The sequence below is a fragment of the Vitis riparia genome, chromosome 3 (genome assembly GCF_004353265.1).
Source record: "Vitis riparia cultivar Riparia Gloire de Montpellier isolate 1030 chromosome 3, EGFV_Vit.rip_1.0, whole genome shotgun sequence".
NCBI lineage: Eukaryota > Viridiplantae > Streptophyta > Magnoliopsida > Vitales > Vitaceae > Vitis > Vitis riparia.
In genome coordinates, this window is record NC_048433.1 from 19,982,513 (window position 1) to 20,007,140 (window position 24,628).

Below are 24,628 nucleotides of genomic sequence, written 5' to 3' on the forward strand. Positions count from 1 at the left end.
AAAGGAAGGTCCGAGGATTGGGAAAAGTAGAACACAACTTTAACTAAGGTAGTACCTAAGGCCCCTTAAGGTAGTACCTAAGGTAGATTAAGGTGATACCTAAAGGCTATTAAGGTAGTACCTACGGTACAATCCTAAAAAAAGAAAGGTTAACTCCTTCCCTACGTAAGAGAATCACATAATGGAATGGTCTAAGGGTCACAAAGGAAAGTCCTAGAATTGGGAAAGGTAGACCCTAACTCTAACTAAGGTAGTACCTAAGGACCCTTAAGGTAGTACCTAAGGGTTATTAAGGTAGTACCTAAGGTATAGTCTTTAAAAAACCAAAGATGAGCCACTTGGCCACATAAGAGAATCACATAATGACATGGTCTAAGGGTCACAAAGGAAGATCTGAGACTTTGGATAGGTAGAAATAAACTTTACCTAAGGTAGTACATAAGGTCCCTTAAAGTAGTACCTAAGGTAGATTAAGGTCGTACCTAATGGTTATTAAGTTAGTACCTAACGTACAATCCCAAAAAACCAAAGGTGAACCACTTGCCCACACAAGAGAATCACATAATGGCATGGTCTAAGGGTCACAAAGGAAGGTCCGAGGATTGGGATGGGTAGAACCTAGCTTTAACTAAGGTAGTACCTAAGGTCCCTTAAGGTATTACCTAAGGTAGATTAAGGTAATGCCTAAGGGTTATTAAGGTAGTACTTAAGGTACAATCCTAAAAAACCAAAGGTGAACCACTTGCCCACACAAGAGAATCAAATAATGGCATATTCTAAGGGTCACGAAGGAAGGTCCAAGGTTTGGGAAAAGTAGAACCCAACTTTAACCAAGGAAGTACCTAAAGTCCCTTAAGGTGGTACCCACGGGCTATTAAGGTAGTACCTAAGGTACAATCCTTAAAAAAGAAACGGTTAACCCCTTTCTCCACACAAGAGAATCACATAACGACATGGTCTAAGGGTTACAAAGGAAGGTTCGAGGATTCTGAAATGTATACCCCAACTTTAATAAAGGTAGTACTTAAGGTCCCTTAAGGTAGTACCTGCAATAGATTAAGGTAGTATTTGTAGTAGATTAAGATAGTACCTAAGCGCTATTAAGGTAGTTCCTAATGTACAGTCTCAAAAAAATAAAAGTTTAAACCACTTGCGCACACAAGAGAATCACATAATGACATGGTCTAAGGGTCACGAAGGAATGTTTAAGACTTTGGATATGTAGAACCCAATTTTAACAAAGGTAGTACATAAAGTCCCTTAAGGTATTACCTAAGGTAGATTAAGGTCGTACCTAAGGGCTATTAAGGTATTACCTAAGGTACAGTCCCAAAAAACAAAAGTTGAACCACTTGTCCACACAAGAAAAACACATAATTGCATAGTCTAAGGGTCACAAAGGAAAGTCTAATTCTTGGGTTAGGTAGAACCCAACTTTAACTAAGTTAGTACCTAAAGCCCCTTAAGGTAGTACCTAAGGTAGATTAAGGTGGTACCTAGGGACTATTAAGGTAGTACCTAAGGTACAGTCCTAAAAAAAGGAAAGATTAACCCCTTCCCCACACAAGATAATCACATAATAGCATGATTTAGGGTTTACAAAGGAAGGTCCGATGATTGGGAAAGGTGGATCCCAACTTTAACTAAGGTAGGACCTAAGGTCCCTTATGGTAGTTTCTAAGGTAGATTAAGGTAGGATCTAAAGGCTATTAAGGTAGTACCTAAGGTATAGTCTCAAGAAAGCCGAAGGTGAACCACTGGCCCACATAAAAGAATCACGTAATGACATGGTCTAAGGGTCACAAAGGAAGGTCCGAGGCTTTGGATAGGTGGAACTTAATTTTAACTAAGGTAGTACATAAGGTCCCTTAAGGTAGTACCTAAGGTAGATTAAGGTCGTACCTAAGGGCTATTAAGGTAGTACCTAAGGTACAATCCCAAAAAACAAAAGGTGAACCACTTGCTCACATAAGAGAATCACATAATGGCATGATCTAAGGGTCACAAAGGAAGGTCTGAGGCTTGGGATGGGTAGAACCCAACTTTAACTAAGGTAGTACCTAAGGTCCCTTAAGGTAGTACCTAAGGTAGATTAAGGTACTACCTAAAGGCTATTAGGGTAGTACCTAAGGTAAAATCCTAAAAAACCAAAGGTGAACCACTTGCCCACACATGAGAATCACATAATGGAATGGTCTAAGGGTCACAAAGGAAGGTCTGAGAATTGGGAAAGATAGAACCCAACCTTAACTAAGGTAGTTCCTAAGGTCCCTTAAGGTAGTAAATAAGGTAGATTAAAGTAGTACCTAAGGGCTGTTAAGGTAGTACCTAAGGTACAATCCCAAAAAACCAAAGGTGAACCACTTGCCCACACATGAGAATTACATAATGGCATGGTCTAAGGGTCATAAAGGAAAGTCTGAGGATTGGGAAAGGTACAACCCAACCTTAACTAATGTAGTACCTAAGGTAGATTAAGGTGGTACTTAAGGGCTATTAAGGTAGTACCTAAAGTACAGTCCCAAAAAACCAAAGGTGAACCACTTGCTCACACATGAGAATCACATAATTGCATGGTCTAAGGGTCACAAAGGAAGGTTCGAGGATTGGGAAAGGTAGACCCTAACTTTAACTAAGGTAGTACCTAAGGTCCCTTACGGTAGTACCTAAGGTAGATTAAGGTAGGACCTAAGGGCTACTAAGGTAGTACCTAAGGTACAATCTCAAGAAAACCAAAGGTGAACCACTTGCTCACATAAGATAATCACATAATGACATGGTCTAAGGGTCACAAAGGTAGGTCTGAGGCTTTGGATAGGTAGAACACAACTTTAACTAAGGTAGTACATAAGGTCCCTTAAGGTAGATTATGGTAGTACCTAACGACTATCAAGGTAGTACCTAAGGTACAATCCCAAAAAACCAAAGGTGAACCACTTGCCTACACATGAGAATCACATAATGGCATGGTCTAAGGGTCACAAAGGATGGTCCAAGGATTGGGAAAGGTAGAACCCAATCTTAACTAAGGTAGTACCTAAGGTCCTTTATGGTAGTACCTAAGGTAGATTAAGGTCATACCTAAGGGCTATTAAGGTAGTACCTAAGTTACAATCCCTAAAAACCAAAGGCGAACCATTTGCCCACACATGAGAATCACATAATGACATGGTCTAAGGGTTATAAAGGAAGACCCAAGGATTGGGAAATGTAGAACCCAATCTTAACTAAGGTAGTACCTAAGGTCCCTTAAGGTAGTACCTAAGGTACAATCCTCAAAAAAGCAAAGGTGAACCCTTTCCCCACACAATGAGATTGTCTTAGGGTCACAAAGGAAGATTCGAGGCTTAGGTTGGGTAGAACCCAAATTTAACTAAGGTAGTACCTAAGGTCCCTTATGGTAGTACCTACGGTAAATTAAGGTAGTACTTAAGGGCTATTAAGGTAATACCTATCGTATAGGCCACAAAAAAACAAAGGTAAACCCCTTTCCCACACAAAAGAATCACATAATGACATGGTCTAAGGGTCACAAAGGAAGGTTCGAGGATTGGGAAAGGTAGAACCCAACTTTAACCAAGGTAGTACCTAAAGTAGATTAAGGTAGTACCTAAGGGCTATTAAGGTAGTACTTAAGGTACAGGCCTCAAAAAAGCAAAGGTAAACCCTTTTCCCACACAAGAGAATCACATAATGGCATGGTCTAATGGTCACAAAGGAAGGTCCGAGGATTGGGAAAGGTAGACCCCAACTTTAACTAAGATAGTACCTAAGGTCCCTTAGGGTAGTAATTAAAGTAGATTAAGGTAGTACCTAAGGGCTGTTAAGGTAGTACCTAAGGTACAGTCCTAAAAACCAAAGGTGAACCACTTGCCCACACAAGAGAATCACATAATTGCATGGTCTAAGGGTCGCAGAGGAAGGTCCAAGGCTTGGGAAAGGTACATAGTACCTAAAGTAGATTAAGGTAGTACCTAAGGACTATTAAGGTAGTACCTAAGGTACAGGCCTCAAAAAAGCAAAGGTGAACCCTTTTCCCACACAAGAAAATCACATAATGACATGGTCTAAGGGTCACAAAGGAAGGTCTGAGGATTGGGAAAGGTAGACCCCAACTTTAACTAAGATAGTACCTAAGGTCTCTTAGGGTAGTACTTAAGGTAGATTAAGGTAGTACCTAAGGGCTGTTAAGGTAATACCTAAGGTACAGTCCCAAAAAACCAAAGGTGAACCACTTGCCCACACAAGAGAATCACATAATTGCATGGTCTAAGGGTCGCAGAGGAAGGTCCAAGGCTTAGGAAATGTACAACCCAACTTTAACTAAGGTAGTACCTAGGTTCCCTTAAGGTAGTACCTAAGGTAGACTAAAGTCGTACCCAACGGCTATTAAGGTAGTACTTAAGGTATAGTCTCAAAAAAACCAAAGGTGAACCACTTGTCCACACAAGATAATCACATAATGACATAGTCTAAGGGTGACAAAGGATGGTCCAAGGCTTTGGATAGGTAGAACCCAACTTTAACTAAGGTAGTATCGAAGGTCCCTTAAGGTAGTACCTAAGGTAGATTAAGGTTGTACCTAAAGGCTATTAAGGTAGTACCTAAGGTACAGTCCCAAAAAACCAAAGGTGAACCACTTGCCCACATAAGAGAATTACATAATGGCATGCTCTAAGGGTCACAAAGGAAGGTTTGAGGCTTGGGATGGGTAGAACCCGATTTTAACTAAGGTAGTACCTAAGGTCCCTTAAGGTAGTACCTAAGGTAGATTAAGGTAGTACCTAAGGGCTATTAAGATAGTACCTAAGGTACAGTCCCAAAAAACCGAAGGTGAACCACTTAACCACATATGAGAATGACATAATGACATGGTTTAAGGGTCACAAAGGAAGGTCCGTGGCTTAGGAAAGGTAGAACCTAACTTTAACTAATGTAGTACCTAAGGTCCCTTAAGGTAGATTAAGGTGGTACCTAAGGGCTATTAAGGTAGTACCTAAAGTACAATCCGCAAAATAACAATGCCACTTACAACCTTTTTTCACTTGTTAGAGCTCGCTAAGTCCATTGATGTCCAAGGTTCTTTGAAAAACCTACGACTGAGTATGCTTTGACATGCCACCCTTTTCTATATTCAAACTTTGTCTTGGTAAGGCTCTCCTACTCTCAATTAATAAATCTTATAGTATGAAGAAACAATAGCTATTGGAAGTGGAAGTTTTTTATGCTCAAGCCCAAACCCAAATCTATTGTACAAACTAAAATTATTTATCATCTGATGCTAAATTTTTTAGACTGGAGGATCTCAATAGATATGAGAACTTATTCAACATGGTAAAAAGAAATTGCAGATTTGAGACTAGACGTTGATTCTAGCCGCTCATATTCATTGATTTATCTCAACTATTCAAGCCAGAATGAATGGGTCTGAGAGACTCACAACTACACCTCTTCAACCCGGCTAGTTACTAGTGTTCTTACGATGAAGTGCTCCATTTGGTTGTTGAGACAGTGGAGATAGATTGGACATTTTGGGGTTTCTTTTGCTAAAATGAGAGAAACAAGATTGGGTGTTTGGAAAATTTTATGTTCTCAGGTCGAGCATGAGGAAATGTAACCCAACATAATTAACTTTTAGATTTTTGTGTTTTATTAAATTTCAAATCTATCCTACTGACATGGAGATATTAAATGTTGCTGACATGAAGATTGTAAAAGGGTACTCTGGGAAGAGAAAAAGGACTAAGCACAGAGTGCACAAGAATAATAATAGTTTCCCCTTTGACGGTCAAATATGATATTCCACAATCTTGGGATTTGAATATTATAACATTTTCAAATAAGCAGTTGAAAACACAACTTTCCCTAATTTTATTGATGTGGGAAAATGAGTGAGCATTAATGAGCAGGAATTGAGAAAGGCACTTTTGAATTTTTCCCGCTCTTACTCTATAAGAATTTCCCAAGTGACCGACGACCTACGCTCCATGGCAAATGAGGGCAATGTAGGCATCTCTGAGCTGCCTAGTAGGGGATGTGCAGGAGGTAGAAAAGCACCTCACTTGGTCAATTCAAGAACCAAAATGGAAGATAATTAAAGCACATGGTTGTTACCCACCAAAGATGGAGAAATAGGGGGAATTAAGGTACATAAGCATTATATGGTGGTAAATGCCTAGAAGTAATGATTATCAGTTACACCATAAGGCTTAAAAAAGGCTCCCAGGTAAGAAGAAAAGGTATAATAGTGTTGGTTTTTCAATTATACAATCTACCATTTCTGACTTATGCATCAGAGGGGCTTTTTCAGGAACCAATCTGGGAAGCCTTTTTTTCCAGGATCAATTGGTGTTAGGGGATAGAGGATCTGGATGACTTATGAGACAACAGTTGATATTTTAATAGCTACAAGTAAATATTACGCTGCCCTCTTCACACTCATATTTTGCTTGTCATTTCAAACACAACTTACAAAACAAGGATCGGTTGAAAAAGGCTGTTGGGGTTTGACAAAATCTCCCTTTTTGTTTCCTGTAAGGAAGGTATTGGGCGTACCATTACCTCAAGAATTTAGGCTTGGGTGGAGCTGGCCCAATGGTCAGGGCACGGGTGAGGCCGTATATATTGCCGATAGACGATTGAGGACTGAGTTGAGAGTTGAGAGTCGAGACATCCTACTAAGGTCTCTTCTCCCTCCCATTCCATTCCATAGGAGATTCAGTATTGAGTATTGAAAGAATGGAGGTGGTAGTGGGGGAGCCCACCAGAGTTCAAACCCTAGCCGAAAAGAATCCAACACAGGTGCCACCTGAATACATACAGGCGCCAGAGAATCGACCCCAAATCAAAATCCCCACAACTGAGGATGATACTTCTTCCACAGTTCCTGTCATCGATCTCTTCGGATTCGACCCGGATCACTGGGGCGACGTTCGTCGTGAACTGGGGCAAGCTTGCAAAGAGTGGGGTGCGTTTCAAGTGACCAATCATGGAGTTCCAATCCACTTGCTACACCGCATGAGGAGCGTAGGCCTTTCCTTTTTCAAAGACAGCCCCATGTCGCACAAACTCAGTTACGCCTGCCCTCCGGGTTCTGCTGCGTCCGAAGGCTATGGCAGCCGAATGCTGGTCAGTACTTCAAACGACACCGTTTTGGATTGGAGGGATTACTTTGATCATCACACCTTGCCTCTTTCTCGTCGCAACCCCTCTCGCTGGCCAGATTTTCCTCCTAATTACAGGTGCCTCCTCTCTTTTAGTGTTTTCCCCCCCTAATAATTAATTAAATTTCTTTTGAAATGCAATCAGCGATAAAGCCAGAACAAAATTTGTGAAATCCCATTTTTTTTTTTTTTTGGGGGGGGGGGGGTTCAAATTCTGCTAAACATGGCTGGATAAAAATTAAAACATTGTTCAAACGAATGTTCGTTCACACATGTAATGGCTGTTAGGCCTGGGGCTGTCAAGAGTGAAGTTCTTAATTTTATTTGTGTTGGAAGTAATGAAAATTCAATCTTATAAGTTTAATTTCTCTTCATTTAATATATTTTCTCAGCAACTAAACAGAGGAATATTTTTATTTTTGTTGGCCTTCTGATACGTAGTTGGAATGTTTTTGGATTTAATCCACAGAGAAGTTGTGGTCGAGTACAGCGATTGTATGAAAGCTCTTGCTCAAAAGCTTCTGGCATTCATGTCGGAGAGTCTAGGCTTGCCATCTTCATGTATCCAAGATGCTGTAGGCGATTTTTATCAGAATATAACAGTTAGTTATTACCCACCCTGCCCTCAGCCGGAACTCACCCTTGGTTTGCAATCCCATTCTGACATGGGTGCCATCACACTCCTGATCCAAGATGATGTTGATGGTCTCCAGGTCTTGAAAGATGGTGAATGGGTGATGGTACAGCCTCTATCAGATGCCATAGTTGTCATTTTGGCTGACCAAACTGAGGTATTGCTTTTCTTGTTATTCATTAGATCACAATTTTTAGCTCTAGGTGCAAGAACTCTTTTTTCGTGTTTTTTATTTTTTACTCTTATTTTTTTTTTACTGTTGAAATTTTATCATGGGCATCCTAAGATGTGACTATAATCTTTCTTTGTTACATAGAGTGGTTCCCAGATTTAGGAACACTATTCCAAATCTTCTTTATTCTGTACAGTGCTCTCACTATGATATAGAACTTATTGATTCATTAAACATTGGTCTTATGGGGGTAGATTAGTCATTGTTAAGAAGGGGTCTCAGGATGAAGCATGATATTTGTATCTTCATGCAATGCATCAGTCTCATACCCTTGATAATGGTTAACATAATTCACTGCTAGAGATACCTTATTTTAATCCATTTAGTGGCAGCGCCTTGTTATTGATCACAAGATGCATGATTTTTCATGATATGCTGCCCAGATGATTAGGAGCACTTGACAATCTTGATTGATGGTGGCACTTGGAAGTCTTGTACATTGTCTTTCTTACTTGAGATTTAGTCCTGTTGAAAAACAATTGACAGAGGGTGTGAAATTGAGGAGGCGGGCAGCTCGACACGAGTATATATAAGTTTCTTATTAGGGCACATCAACAAAATGTTAACCCAAATATGTACAAGGTAGTGTAAGATTGAAGGAAGAAGAACCTAGTCTTTAACTTTAGGATGAAAAACTTTTGGTCCATCCCTCTACTTGAAAAAATCTCATGCTAGCCTTTAAATAACTTGATGGCTTAGGTGGATTAGGAGATGGTACTCATTCAAACTTCCAATATTGAATATCATTGAATTGGTTCTGTAATTAGGAATACTATTATCATTGATCAGGTTGGAAATCTGATATTGGCCATGCTTCTTGCTCTTTAACTTATTGTCCTCCTACTAGATAATGCTTTTTCCTTTAATAAACCTTCACAAATTAATTTTCTTGAAACACCTTCAAGTGACTATGCTCAATTGCTCATTTTTTGTACATGCATTATTGGTTCTATTAACCAAACTTTTCTTTGTTTCTTTTTCCCCCCACCCTTTTAAATTTCTTTGGTGGCATCAAATCCAATGAATAGTTTAACCCTCAGCCCTAAGCAATCTCAAATGGTACATTTGGTCAGTATGGTATAATTCCCTGATCCTAAAATCCTCAAAATCCGACTTTTTAAAGCCTTGATGGTACTCTAGATTATGAGAAACACTTAATGAAGCTAGCACCATAATTTTTCAAAAGCATGTGCCCTAAGGCAATCTTGAAAAACCCTTAAACCTAGACTCCAAGTAGTGTTCTTATAGTAAGTGAACCTCCTCGACTTCGTGCTTTTTGTGTCTTACTATTTGTATTACAAGGCCTCCTGAGGAGGAATGAACCCTTAGGATTTATCTAAAAAACAAAAAAAATGGTAGTTTGGTTTTAGAGTCTCATTTAGAGTCTTTCTATTATAGTAGGATTGATTTTTAGTACTTTACTTTTTGTCAAGTTTCTATTTATTTTAGTTTTCTTATTATATTAGAAATGTTTTTATTTATTTTAGTTTTTGAATAATCTTCCTTGCCTATGTTTTCCCCATTTTACAAAGAAAAATAAGGAATTAGGGAAGTTGTACTCTGATGAAAGAAGGTAAAAGATTTTATATATATCTATGTAGTCTTTTAAAATGGAGAATTAGAATTTTAATGTTAGTTGGGTATTTATTATGCTTCCTTTGAAGTTGTGATTGCCTTCCTCATAAGTATAACAACTTAAGAACCTCTATGTGATTGTCTAGGAACTTTGGTTTGATTCCAAGGTTTATTTTCTTCTTTTTCAGTCATCTTTTATTCTTTTCACCTTATTCTCCCCCCTAAAAAAATTCTCTGATGTTGGGAAATTTAAGATCCTATATTAGATTTGGTACTAGAAATAAAACTATGACAACTAGCAATGGTTGAAGTTTTAAGGGAAAGTTGATGGATCCATAATGTGATGATTTTCTTTATATGATCATGGAGAAGGTTAGTACTTTGAAAGCCCAAATTCAAGAACTATAAATTGCTAATCCTTACAATATTGAGGATTGAGCCAACAACGTTTTCAAACCAGCAACTAGTGGCATTAAGGACAAGGAAGCATGTGTTGTGGAGAATGCAGAGTAAGGGTTTGGATTAAATTTGCCTTTTAGGGCTAACCCTATACAACACATCATTTTGAAAGACCTTAGACTACTCTCCTGGATATGGCGAATGACGTCATGGAGTTAGATCAACATGAAAGACATTATCAATTTGACAATGCGGGTAATATATATTAATATTTATAGGTAAATGCAAATAAATGTATTAATAAAGTTCCAAAAAGGGCATACCAAAGTACACAGGTGTGGACCTGTATTTTTCACATGCGTTCCTACTTGATGGCGAAATTCTTTTTTTGTTGTAAAAAATTGATTTTTGAAGAAAGTTGGAGTCGTCACTAATTTTTATTTTTTTCTTAAAGGGAAACAAAATAAGAAATAACACCTTGAGTGACTCCTTTTTGAAGGAAAAACAAAGTTTGTGAAAATTGAGTCTAGATCTAGGGGTTAAGTTACTTATTGGGAAGGTACCATACTATGGTCGGAGACCAAATTGTGGATAAAAGGTGATCCTTCGACCTTAATAGATTTTATAAATTGGGTGGGTTCGCGACGAGGGAGAAGGTTTTTTGTTTTTTCTTGTTGTTTTTGGGTCCAACTGTAAGGGGGTGAGTGTCTCTATATTGTACTTCTGTGGGTCGCTATTTTAGCACCTCTTCGTAATACAATTCTTTTGCTTATTGATAAAAAAAAATAAATAAAATTGGGAAGGTACCATAGGGTAGCACCCCTCTCAGCCTTAAAGAGGTCTTTATTAAACAAGTGGAGGAAATTAAGACAATTGATTAATAAATCGTGAATACCAAAAGATAACTATAGAGATATACAACAAGGTTGATATTTTAACATGCATATCCCAATCAAAAAAATATTTTAACATGCATATCAAAGGAATCAAACAAATCAAGGGAAGAGAGTGTACCTAAAAAATGCCTAAAATAGGGCAACACATAGAAAGAAATTATTAGTTTACATGTATAAGAAGTGATCTAACATCAAAGCAAACATCAACCAATATGTACAAGGTATATACAACTTAGATCAAGAGTCAAAGATGGCTAAACTAGCATTTAAAAGGCCTAACTTACACTAAACATGCAAGGAGGTCAGAAGAGGACAACAAACATGCAGTCACAAAATAAATCTAAATAAAATAGTTAAAGGGTGATCATGATTCAAGGAAAGACTTGTCTAACATGCACAAAATGTCTAGAATAAAAACCAAAACCAAAGAATGCTAAAGGCACACCAAAAAGGGCTGATTCAACAAGTTATACAAAAGGTGTAGAAACAGGACTGAAAACAAACATTTAGATAATAAATCTATTTAAAATAGTTAGAAACGAGATAAAAATCAAAACAAAAATTCTACAACATATATGAGACGTTTAGATCACATTTCAAAAGCCCAGAAGGCCCAAATACGCACTAGATAATCCAGATTTCAAAGAAATCTCATAACTCTAAATTGGGTCAGCACAATAAGCATACAAAGATTGAATTAATTTACAAGTTTAACAAAAGATTTTTGAGTTGGGCCAAAGCTCTTAAGCTTATTGAAGAAGTCTAAAATATAGTAAAAACATCAAAATTAATTAAAAACCAAAGAGTTGAGATTGATTTGCAAAAACATTTTGGAGGTAAAAAACAAGGTAGAAGCTAGACCTTGGAAAAACCGATTTATTCAACAAGCTTGGAGAAAGGCTTTTTAACAAAACAATAATTCATTGATACATTCAAGAAGTCTTTACACATTTCAAGCCTCAAAAATATTTTAAAACAAGCCAAAAAGTCCAGATTTACAAAAACACTTTGGATGTTAAAAATAGGACTACAGACAAGCAAAGTTTAGAAATCAAGGTATGTGGGCTTTGTCATAAGTTCAAATTATTATCCATGGACAATTCCGCACCTCAACCCTTTAATGAACATAAAAAAAAAAAGCTCATTGGGGTTAGTGATAATCCCATTAATTTAAGATTTTCAAGGATAGGCCATCTTCTAAAAATCAAGAAAATCTGAATCACAAGTTGGTAAAAATGAGTGATGTAGGCCAAGGTAGTGAGCTATAGTTCAATTACAGGGCTTGCACTCCTTCATAACCTTCAAATGAGTATGAGTTTAAGCTCACAAGAGGCATGGAAGGCCAAATTAACACTCACATTTGAAAAAGAGGGCTGAAATGTACATGAAAGCATCCATAAAGTGGTATGCTCTTGTGTAAATTTAAGACATGTTTGCCAAAGCTAGTGGCAACCATTAATGACTATAAAGTGACCATAATCTCAAGCCCCTAGTGACCATGAGAAGGGATTCACAAGGGCCAAAAATGGTCCTCCAAAAATCAGTTTGGAAAAGCATTTGAAAATCACAAAAAAAGTGAGAGCAACTATCCATATTTTCAAGTATAATAGTAAGACCGAAGTCCATGGTAAGGGACTTGACCTTTGGCCACAAAATTGGCCATCAAAAGGACTTGAAGTTCAGCTAAAAAGGGTTTGAAAATAAGGTTTTACAACTAGTTTTGAAGAGAAAATAAAAAAGATAAAAATAGGTTTCAAAGAACCTTTTCTAGTGAAAATTCATTTTTGACAAATAATGAAACACTTGTGGCTCTTAAAGTTTATTTTAAAATTAGTCACAAAGCAAGTGAATCTTTCAATTGCGATGGAGGAGAGCAAGAGAAAGAGGGCTAGAGAGAGAGAGAGAGAGAGAGCGAGAGTGATGGAGGAGAGCAAGTGAATTTGTGTGTGAGCGAGGGTGTAATAAGCAATGTCCACTCGGAGTCTCGGAAAAGCTTGAAGAAGAGCAATTTCGGAGTGGAGTCGAAGACCTTTGAGATCAAGGTAGAAAAGAAGGGCAAAGTGCAAGCCACTATTGTGGAGAGGAAAAGAGGGGTTTCTTCGTGGATTAAGCTGGGATTGGAGAGCCTAGGGATCTTTATGGAATGTCTGGTTTTTTGCATTAAGGACACGCGAACTAGAAAATGGGAAAGAAATTGGATGGAAAAGGGAGGTTCCATTCGCTGGTGTGCGATGAAAACAAGGGGGGATGCTTCCTCCGTCTGGGCGTTGTGGATTTGGAGAAGAAAAGGTTCAACATCTTTATCCCCAAAGGAAGAGGAGTAAAAGGGGGCTAGGCTTCAATGGCGGAGACATTTTGGTGCTTGGGTGTTGCTATTGAAAGGAAGGAGAGTCAAAAGGATGAGGCAATGTTGTCGAAGCCCATTTTGGGGAAAACCTTTGCGGAGGTGGTTAAGCTGCCAAGGTGCAAAGGCAGAGCAGTGGCTAGGGTGGAAGTCAGCAAAAAGGACCTAAGTCGAAATTTAAATAAGTTGGCTCACTGTCTTGTTGGATCTTGGGACCCCAAATCAGTGAGGGGGGATGACTTGATAAGTTAGGGGGACCCAAATGGCAAAAATTTGGGGGTTGAAGGGCAACTTAGGACTGGCTAAGTTGGAAAGGGGTAAGGTTTTGCTGGAATTTGAGCTGTTGGCAGAAGCTGAGAAAGCTCTAAACCTTGGAAGAATTTTGGTTGGGGGGTTTTTTCTGCGATTGGAGAAATGGAGCCCTGAGACGGGGTGTCTGATGGAAGGAGAGAAAAAGAGTGAGGCATGGGTGAGAATCGTGGGCTTACCCGTCTCTTTATGGGATCGGGCCATCCTTAGAAGGGTAGGGGAGGAGTGTGGGGGTTTCTTAGCTATTGATTCTCAAACGGAGAAGCTAGAGGAGTTGCAGTGGGTTAGGATTCTGGTGAAGCTAAACGGCGACGAGATTCCGAACTTGGTGGAAATTTGGGTCGAAGGGTGTGCTATTCGTTAACCTTATGGTGGGAGGTTAGGCTGGTAATGAGATTGTTGTCGACAGAAAAGAGTGGGAAGAAAATCAGAGCAGAAGGAGAGGTTGAGGGTGAGGTCTTTGCACGCTCGGGCAAGCGTGTGTTGGAGAAGGACGACGACGCAAGGCTCGAGACCCAGTTGTAGTATGCCGATGGGACGCGGGGGTAGACGAGTGGGTCGGAGCGCCATTCGGTTCGTTTTCGGGGCCTTGATGGGTCGTCGGTTGGGCCCCATGGAGGTGTGCAGCTTCTGGGTGGCCCCCTTAAGCCAGGCCATTCTGAGGACCCACGGAGCTCTAATCTGGGCTCTGGGCCCGTTGGGCTAGATCCAGTCTTCTTCTCTTCATTTGAGGCTGGGTCGACTTCTTCTGGGCCGACGTCTTTGGAGGACCTTAGGTGGGTCAAGGCTATGGAGGCCTTTGTGGCACCTGGTCCGGCTAGGCTGGACCATTGTCGAGGCCCATCCCAGTCTTTGGAGGGAATAGAGCCCACATTGGTGTGGCCCTTCCCTTGGTGTGGTCTGACCCAAGTCTTTTGAGGGGTCCAGACGCTGAAATCTCTCATTTTTGGGTGAAGGATGGCCTGAGGAAGCAAATTGAGGAAGAGCTCCAATCTGAGGAGAGATCAAAGATTGACCTTGCCCTAATTGAGGAAGCGTTGAGGTATGGGAGTGCTCTTAACCCTTGTGGATTGTTGGCTTCTAGGTTCTCCTCTTCTCCTTTTTTTTTTTTTTTTTTTTCGGTCGGACTCCATTGGGGGAGTATTATGACTATTCTAGGGATGGTAGGGAGACAATCCAGGGGGAAACCCCGTTACGCATGCTTAATGCTCCGGGGCCTATAGGAGTTGAGACTGTCAATCGCTGGGAACTGATGGAGGTTAACAATGGCAGCAATGAAGAATGTGGAAAGGAATTGTGCTTAGTCCAAACTATGCCACGAGAAGTAAAGGGCTGGGAGGAAAGTGATCTGGCTAGGTTCAGTAAGTTCTTTCCGACAGTAGGATTGGAGAAAGACATTTTGGATTTTTTGGTTAAAATCCGAAAGAGAAAGGAAAGAGTCCACAACAAAACTCTTCTGAAGAAATCTAAGTTCGAAAGGTAATTGAAAAGATTAGAGTGCTCCATTAACTACGAGGGGGGGAAAAAGCATAAATGTGGAATGCAAGGAAGAGGGTGTCAGGTCATGGAAGTTAAATGAAGCTAAGACTCTTGAGCTGGAATGTACATGGAGCTAACAATAGTTCCAAAAGAAAGGTGATTAATGCCGTGATTAGAATTCAGAGGGTGGATTTGTTCTGTCTCCAAGAGACCAAAATTCAGGCAATGTCAGAGGGGCTGGTGAGAAGCTTGGGCACTGGTAGGTTTCTAGACTGGGGTGCCCTGGATGCCTATGGCTCTGCGGGAGGGTTATTGATTTGTTGGGATAAAAGGATCCTGGAGGTGCTTGAGATGGAGGTGGGAAACTTCTCAATTTCCTGTAGGCTCAGGAATGTGGAAGAGCTAGTTTGGATTTTTACTAGTGTGTACGGGCCGTTCTCTAGAGAGGATAGGGATTGTATGTGGGAGGAGCTAGGGGCGATCAGAGGCATTTGGGATGATCCATGGTGTTTAGGGGGTGACTTCAATGTCATTCTCTCCCAAAGGGAAAGGAGTAGCCAGGGAAGGCTAATTGGTGCTATGAGAAGGTTCACCCAGATTGTTGACGAGTTAGAGCTTCTTGATCTTCCTTTGCAAGGGGGAGCGCTTACCTAGAGTGGGGGTAGGAATAATCAGGCTTGGGCTAGGCTGGATAGGTTCCTAGTGACCCAAAACTGGCTTGATCATTTCAGTGGGGTCGTCCAAAGCAGGTTGCCCAGACCCACCTCAGATCACTTTCCCATCTTGCTGATGGGTGGTGGGTTAAGGCGGGGCCCTTCCCCGTTTAGGTTTGGAAATATGTGGCTTAAAGTTGATGGTTTTAAGGACCTTCTTCGGGGATGGTGGCAGGGGTTTGAGGTGAGAGGGAGGGCTAGTTTCAGACTAGCCACTAAAATGAAGGAGTTGAAGCAAAAAATCAAAGTTTGGAATAGGAAGGTGTTTGGAAGGCTGAAAGTTAATAAAAACTCGGCTTTTCAACAAGTTGAGTACTGGGATGGGGTGGAAAGTGAGAGGAGCCTTTCTGAAAGAGAAACAAAGATGAAAAAAGAAGCTAAAGATTCCTTTAAAAAGTGGGTTTTAATGGAAGAAATCCATTGGAGGCAACTGTCAAGGGAGCTGTGGCTAAAGGAAGGGGATAGGAACACAGACTTTTTTCACCGGATGATAAATGCCCACCGAAGAAATAATTCCTTGGATAGAATTAAGATTAATGGGGTGTGGATGACTGAGGAACAAGAGGTGAGGGAGGGGATTGTGAATGCTTTTCAGCATTTGCTCTCAGAAGAGCCAGGCTGGAGAGCTGATATTGAGGGGTTGCACCTCAATCGCCTTAACTCCTGTGAAGCTGAAGTTTTGGAGTTGCCTTTCACTGAGGAGGAAATTCACTCTGCCTTGATGGAAATGAATGGTGATAAAGCTCCAGGCCCGGATGGGTTCACAATGGCCTTTTGGCAAGCTTGCTAGGATTTTGTGAAGGAGGAGATTGTGGATTTGTTTAAGGAGTTTTATGATCAAAGATCTTTTGCCAAAAGCCTTAATACCACCTTCTTGGTCCTCATCCCTAAGAAAGGAGGTGCTGAAGACCTGGGGGATTTTCGGCCAATCAACCTATTAGGGGGATTGTACAAGCTTTTGACTAAAGTGCTGACGAATAGGCTGAAGAAGATTTTAGAAAAGGTGGTTTCTATGGATCAAAATGCCTTTGTGAGGGGCAAACGGATTTTGGATGCTTCACTTATAGCTAATGAGGTGATTGACTTCTGGCATAAACGAAAAGAGAAAGGGCTGATTTGCAAATTAGACATTGAAAAAGCCTATGACAGCATCAACTGGAATTTTCTCATGAAGGTTTTGCTTAAAATGGGCTTTGGGTCTCGGTGGATGGAGTGGATTTGGTGGTGCATCTTAACTGCCAAATTTTCTGTCCTAGTCAATGGGGTGCCTGCAGGCTTCTTCTCAAACACCAAGGGGTTGCGGCAAGGAGATCCTCTTTCTCCTTATCTCTTCGTCTTGGGTATGGAAGTGCTAAGCACTCTAATAAGAAGGGCTGTTGATGGGGCTTCTTGTCAGACTGCAGACTTCGGGGGAGAGGGGGAGTGGAGATGATTGTCTCCCACCTTCTTTTTGCTGACGATACAATCATTTTCTGCGAAGCTAGGAAAGAGCAACTAACCGCTTTAAGCTGGATTTTGGCTTGGTTTGAGGCGTCTTCCGGTCTAAGAATTAACCTAGCTAAGAGCCTTCAAAAGCATCAAAACAAAATCCCCAAAAGAAGAATCAAAAGAAAATAAAAAATTTCAAATCCAAATGAACCTCATATTATGGTTAACTCAAAGAGCTTCATAACAAGGGGAAAATAACTCAGTATATGAACAAGACTAAATCAAGCAAGGCTTAAAAAGCTACTTAACAACAAATTAATCAAGAGAACAAGTATCTCATCAAGCATCTAAGATGAACAAAATTAAGAAAAGAAAAAGAAAATCTATAGATGAAGAGCAAATACCTAAAATCAAGCATTAAATTCTTTAATATCTACAAATCAAATAATCTCTATCTCAAAAATCAACAAATAGATGAAAAGAGAATGAAAATAAGCACAAAAACTGGAGCACGGTGGGCTTGAAAAGAGGCTAAAGTGGGGTAGAAAAGGGCAAAACACGATAAATTGGTCAAGCTTCTGGTTTAATCAATTGCTAGACTGGTTGCAACTGGTTCCCTCTATTGGTTAATCAAGTTTTTCAATTTTCAGCCACTTTTTTTGGCCCCTTTTTGAGTCCCACCTTTTTTGCCATTCTTTGAGGGTTCTTAAGGTTGGTTTAGGAGGCTTTTGTGACCTTTAACCCTGGGTTAGTGTCTCTTTGGGTTTGGATTTGGATTTAAAGAGAATTTGAGCCTTCATGGAGATGATGACAAGTCTTAAAATCTCCCCCCTTTCTTGCCCTATAAAAAGGGGTCTTGGGGCTCATTTTCAAGGGGTTCTCTTTGGCTTTTTTTTTTTTTCAAGGGAGACTATCAAATTTTGGAGAGGGAGGGAGAAGAGAAAGCTTTAGAGAAGACTTGGCTTAGAAGAGGACTAGAAGCTAAGTATGTCACTTGTGAAGTTTATCTTGATTTCGTTTTCTTCTACTTATTTTCAGTTTTTTCATTTTCTTTTGAGTCTTGAGATGATATGTATATTAGGTGTGGATATTGAAAGGCCACATGTTTGTTTTTTGGGTTTTTGCTTTTCATCTTTGAATTCTCTTCTTCTTTTCTTCTTTTTGTTCATTTTGGATGCTTGAGGAGATGTTTGTTCTCTTGATTAATTTTTTGTTCAGTTTTTTCAAGCCTTGCTTGATTTGGTTTTGTTCTTTATTGGGTTATTTGCAAATGTAGTTGTAAAATCTTATTTTCAAACCCTTTTTGGCTAAATTTCAAGCTCCTTATGATGGTCAATTTCATGACCAGAGGTCAAGTCTCTTACAATAAACTTTGGTCTTGCCTTTATGCTTGAGAATATTGATAGTTGCTCTCATTTTTTTGTTGATTTTTGAAAAGTTTTCTAAACTAAATTTTGAAGGACCATTTTCAGCCTTTATGAACACCTTTTTATGGCCATTATAGGCTTGAGATTATGGTCATTTTATGACTATTAATGGTTGCCACTAGTTTTTGGTATATATGACTTGGTCACATGAGAACAGGCTTCTTCATAGACATTTTTGTGTATCCCAACATTTTTTTTTCAAACTTGAGTGTTAATTTGGCCCTCCATGCCTCTTGTGGGCTTAAATTCATACTCATTTAAAGGTTGTGAAGGAGTGAAGCCATGTAGTTGAATTATGACACTCAGCCTACGTCACTCATTTTTTCCAATTTGTGATTTTTAAATTTTCTTGATTTTTGGAACATGTACCATCCTTGTGAATTAATTTAGTCTTTGCATTCTTATATATTGCCTTGATTTGGAGTTGTGAAATGTTTCTTGAAATCTGTATTATTTGGTGCATGTTTAGGCCTTTTGGGTTTTTGAAATGTGATTTAGACATCTTATATATGTTGTCGAATTTTTTTTATTACTTTTTATTTTTTATTTTTTATTTTTTGTTATTTTATTTTTATCTTGTCTCTAACCATTTTAAATAGATTTATTTTATTATATTTATACATTGGACTTGAACCCGGAACCTCCCATAAACCCTCCCTAATCCTTTACCACTTGCTAAATTTATACATGTAGTCTTTCAAAGCGAAGAACCAGAATTTTAATACAAGTTTTTAGCACCTATAATACTTCCTTTAAGAGTGTGATTATTTTCCTACTAAGTATGATTGACTTAAGAAACCCTATGTGTGATTACCTAGAAAGCTTGGTGTGATTGTTGAAGATTTCTTTTCTTCTTTTTCAACCATCTTTTATTTTTTTACCTAATTCTACGGCCTAAGGAAATCATGTACTGCTGGACAATTTAAGATCCTGCATCACCTCCTCATCATAATGTTATTGGTTCTATCTTTACTAAATTTGTTGAACATCTCTTGGTATAGTGATTAGGCTTCTTTCTGCATTGATGACATGTGAAAAATGGTTCAGCTTTGTTAGGACGTAGGGTTTCTTTGGAGGATCTATATATGATGTCACATTTTTATTTATGTAGTTTGCTTGCCCAATCTTGGTTTGTGGGGGTGGAGGTCATGGGCAAAAAATTTCTGAGACTTGTTGTTTTGTTAGTGTAAGGTGATGCCGGACAACTCTTAAGGTAGCTACTGACAATCAAATAGCAGTGGGCTATTGCTTCAGGTTTTAGGATTTATGAAGGGAAGGTGGAATTAGGGATTATGGATCCAACAAGGATTAGGAAAAAAGAAATGAAATAATTTCTTAATCCATGTTTTGTGTTGGTTTGCTTGTTAAGAAAAGGTAATTGATTTGAATGTTGAATGTTGCAAGATTAATTCATCTCTAATAATGTTTGGCAAGATTACTTTGTTGCAAGGTTATTTTGTTGTTTTGTGTTGGTTTGTTGAAGGGTGACCCTGCTTGCTAAGAAACCAACCAAAAATCTATCATTAGAGATGCTACATTCAATCCAATCAATCCGCTACCAAGCCAAGCACATTTGACCTAGGAATATATAAGAGGAATACCAATTTGGAACAAGCATCATGTTGGTCTTGAATTAGTTGATACTATCTTTAGCATCTTAATTTTTGTATGGTTTTATCTTGTAAAACTAATATATTTGATATATGAATTGATGCCTATAAAGAAAAACAAGTGACATATGAATTACTATTTGGCTAGTATTTGATATAAGATTCGAGTCCGTATTTAAAGTTGTTCCATTACTTGCTAGGACTTCTCCATATGTTATTTAGAGCCTAGCAAAAAACCACACTAGGTACTTTACTTTTTCAACAAAGTGTTAGTTTAGCATAGATAAGCTCAAGAATGTAGGATGGGTATTGGCTAATTAGATTAAGATAATCTCCTAAGAGAGGGGGGGAGGGGGAGGAATTAGGTGATATAAAGAACTTTTATATATCAAGAATGATATAAAACTTTTTCAAAAACCAACAACTAAAAACAAATTATGTGAGAAATGAGGAACAAAGCAAGAATGATATAAAGAAGTTGAGAGAAGAGAAATGCAAACCCTTTTATAGTGGTTCGTCAAGTTGCCTACATCTACTCTCCTTAAGCTCATAACTGAGTGAGGGTTCCACTATCTTTAAGACCTTTAAGCCAATTTCTTCCAACTCTTTACACTTGGATTCAAAGGTTCTAATGGGCCTTCATAACCTTTTCAAGTATACAACCTACTTGAATAAATTCTCTCATGAGGATTAGGTAAGCAAGATTTTAAAGATTCCAAACCTTAGCAAGTTGAGCTCTAAATAAAAGAAGAAACTAGGATGGATTTGAAGGTGCACAAAAGGATTTGCAAGTTAGGAAATCAATGCACTTCTAGAAGAGCTTTGAATGAGAAGAAAGAATGTTTATCAATTGAATGTAGTTATTCTCTTATCACTAAATGCTCTAGAACTCTTCTATTGATAAGTTTCTAGCTTAGGGACCCCAAAAGCCACAAATAGGCTTTGATAGGTTGAGCAACCGGTTCACTAGCCATTATGTATTTAATGCACTGCAAATGATTGTTAGGGTTCAGAACTAATACTGTTTAGGCAATTGGCTCGACTAACCCTTGATCAATCATCGATTGGTCAAGGCTCTATCTCAACCGTCTGCACATATTCTACTAAAAGAGAGAGAAGGTTAAAATGCACCCTCGATTGGTCAAGTCCAACCGGCTCAACTGGTACCTGACCCCCTCAACCAATTGTACTGTAAAGTGTTTAAAATGACTTAGTTTAAGGTTTGTAACTTCTAACAGCTTATGTACACCTTAAAACCTTTTAAGATAAGTTGAAAAAGAATTTTGTTTGAGGTTTTAATTTAAAACAAAGATTCATCCTTTTTTTTTATAAAGAGATTGTTTTAAGCTTAAGGAAGGATGGAATTAAAACTTTAAGTGCACCAACAAATGCTATCTTATATTTAATCCTAGGTCACTTCAAGTACTCGAGGAACCCAAGCCTTCATGGTGTTGGTCTTCTTCCATTGTTGTTTGAGCTTTCTTTGAATTTTCATTAGTAAACTTGAAATAGTTAACTTGATTGTAACCGTTATAACTTTAATCTTGCTTTGTAATCATCAAAATCCAATTAGGAGAACCCTTAGGCTAATAGCATGGGTTTAGGTGTCGGATATTGGTATGCGTATAGGTGTCTGATTTTAGGATATAGGGACTTGGCTAGAAAGGATCCATAAAAGGGCATGGGTACCTGGATACAACATAATAAGAGAAAATCCAATTAAAATTAAGTTGAAAGAATAAAAGAATATAAATGAAAAAAAACAAACAGCCACATCCAAAGTAAAATAGGAGTGTCCAAACCATACCCTCACCCATGCCATGTCATGTTGATACCAGTACATTGGGTGAAATTGATGGATCCTGGCATCAGAGATATTTCTTGATCAACAATCTACTAATAACTGTTGTATTTCTAGAAGATGATAATCCCTTCAGTGCTTAAATGACCCAACTTCATCCCTAATAATTAACTTTATTCATCTCAAATTGTTCAACAATTATATTACTCGAAAACTATATTTGCTTCTTTTTTCCTCCTTTGGGAGCAGAAACAAATTTGCCATGTCATGAATGAAAAAAAGTAACAGTAATGGAGGCTGACTCCATGTGAGAATCTAAAAAATGGGCACTCTGAAAAGTTCCTCACACTTGTGCTCAGAAAATTTTACCAATTTAAAAGTTTCTGTCAAGCTATAGGTGCTCTTAAATTAAAACCTTATAGCTCCTTTCCCTTCAAATAGACCATGAATGTCATATATGGAGACTTTCAAGGGGATGTGGCTGTTAATCTAAATGAAACAACCCTGAAAAAGAGTGTGCCTACATTCGCCTATTTGAACTTGAACTAGAAGTCAGTGTGGAAAGTAAAAAAATTTTGAAAAAACATTGTGCTCATTATGAGCTGTATTTGTGGATTTTTTTATTTTAGCCAAGGGAGCCTTTACTGTGGGTCAGTGTGGAATAATGCTTTATGTTCCATTCTCTTATGGTAAATTGTTTAGAATCATGGTGGTAATCTTGTGCTTGAGTATCAAAAGAAAAAAAAATGGTGGTAATCTTGTGCTTGCTTGCATAATTGGAGGATCAACTTTTATGCACTTCACATTACTCTGTATATGCTAGATTGTTTCTATACTTTTATTAGTTTTATTCTATTCATTATTTCCTCACTAGGGAGTTGTACCTAATAAAATTTGGACATATCACAGATACTTGTTTGTGTATGAATGCTCTCCTCTCTTGTAAAGCCTACTGAATTGCTAGTTGCATGGACATTTATGCAAGTAGTCAGAACTTAACTGGTAACTATCAAATCATAGATTTAATATAAATCAGTTCCCTTGAAAGCTTTTTATTAGGGAGAAATATGCTTCACTTGTGTTAGGAAACTATTTTCTGTTTGGGAAAAATGGAGCTAAAAAATGTTGTTTTATTTCTGATGGGAAATCCTATTACTTGCAGATTATAACCAATGGTAATTATAGGAGTGCTCAACATCGGGCTATAGCTAATGCCAACAAAGCGCGACTTTCAGTAGCCACATTTCATGACCCTGCCAAGACAATGAAAATATCTCCAGCTTCTGCACTTGTGACTGAGTCCTTCCCTCCCCGATACTGTCAAATAGTCTATGGAGAATATGTTTCATCATGGTACACAAAGGGCCCGGAAGGAAAACGAAATATTGACGCACTCATGCTTTAGTTGGATAAAAAATGTTTGTTTGCTTGTTTGTTTGTCTTTTTTCACTTCTTTTTTTCAATTTTTGGGGCTTTGGCCTTGCAATAAGATTTCTCATCATCTATCATATTTCTTTGTTTCGTTCTCCCGGTTGCATTAAAGATGACTGATGATACAGCAGCAACCCTGCTTAGAAATAGTAACTTTTTTTTTTGAAGGCTTCACCGAAGAATAATGCTTCGTGGTGGACTATCGGAATCGAGGACAGAATCCTAGTTTTAGAAAAGGCTTCTAAGACCAGGAGGTGGTCATGGTGGAGTCCTTGGTCTATTTCTTGTTTCCTTTCAAGGTGGTTGGTGGTTTACAACATGGAAGGTTTCTTAGAAGGGGCTATTCTCGGCACAATCCAACATGAGCTTTTCTATTTGAGAGAGAACATGTTGGAGTTTGTTCTCCCATAAATCAACTGCAAGTAGACTTTTGATCTGCGGTCCTTTGTGTTTTTCTTTGTTCGAATTGCCCTAGGTGATTCCTCGATCAGTTAAGAGTTTTATTGTGCAGTCGGCATATTGGATTCTGTGGGTAACATTTGCACAAGTTGGCTTGGAGGTCAACACTTTTATGTTCATCGTAGACAATTTGGAAAAGTCTTGAACGGACGTCTCTGATAATGAAAGAATTTTTTTAAAGGCATTATTTATATGGTCAAGTGGGGTCATGGGTTTCCAATATTTCCTTCATTTTGTAGATTGCTTATGTGAAGAAAGTCTTTCAAATAAAAAAATAAATAAAAAATCCCTCTTTCCTCTTTTTTTGGCCTCTATTCTCCTTGGATACTTTGCCTCAGGTTCCTGAAATCCTGTTACATTAGTATTCAAAGACCTTTTAGAAATCGTAGTAAACAAACTCAATGCTTACATGGGAAGTAAATCATTTTTGGCCCGTTTCATGTGTGTACATGTTTGGTCCTATCATGGAAGTAATTCATGTTTTCTTGGTTGTATACCTGTTTGGTGTATAATGATGTATGTATTGCACACTGGCTTGTACAAAATTGCTGCAATATGTGCATTTTTTTTTCGAAAAAAAAAATGAAAAAAAGGCAAAGGGGCAGGTAATAATGTTGTAAATGCATTCAAAGTTGATGGATGGCCACCATTTCAACACAATATAAGGCGTCTTGTTGGATGAAGCTTAAATTCTTAAAAACAGTTTTTAATCTTTAAAAATAGAAACG

General features: G+C 38.5%; 1 protein-coding gene across 1 annotated transcript; it reads left to right on the plus strand.

Annotated features, from left to right (window-relative positions):
• The first annotated feature begins 6,376 nt into the window (after positions 1–6,376).
• On the plus strand, positions 6,377–24,084 carry LOC117911426 (probable 2-oxoglutarate-dependent dioxygenase ANS). Its single transcript, XM_034825797.1, has 3 exons — positions 6,377–7,241; positions 7,633–7,954; positions 23,173–24,084. The coding sequence occupies exons 1-3, from the start codon at positions 6,739–6,741 to the stop codon at positions 23,413–23,415; spliced, it is 1,068 nt and encodes a 355-aa protein (XP_034681688.1). The 5' UTR covers positions 6,377–6,738; the 3' UTR covers positions 23,416–24,084.
• Positions 24,085–24,628: the final 544 nt, after the last annotated feature.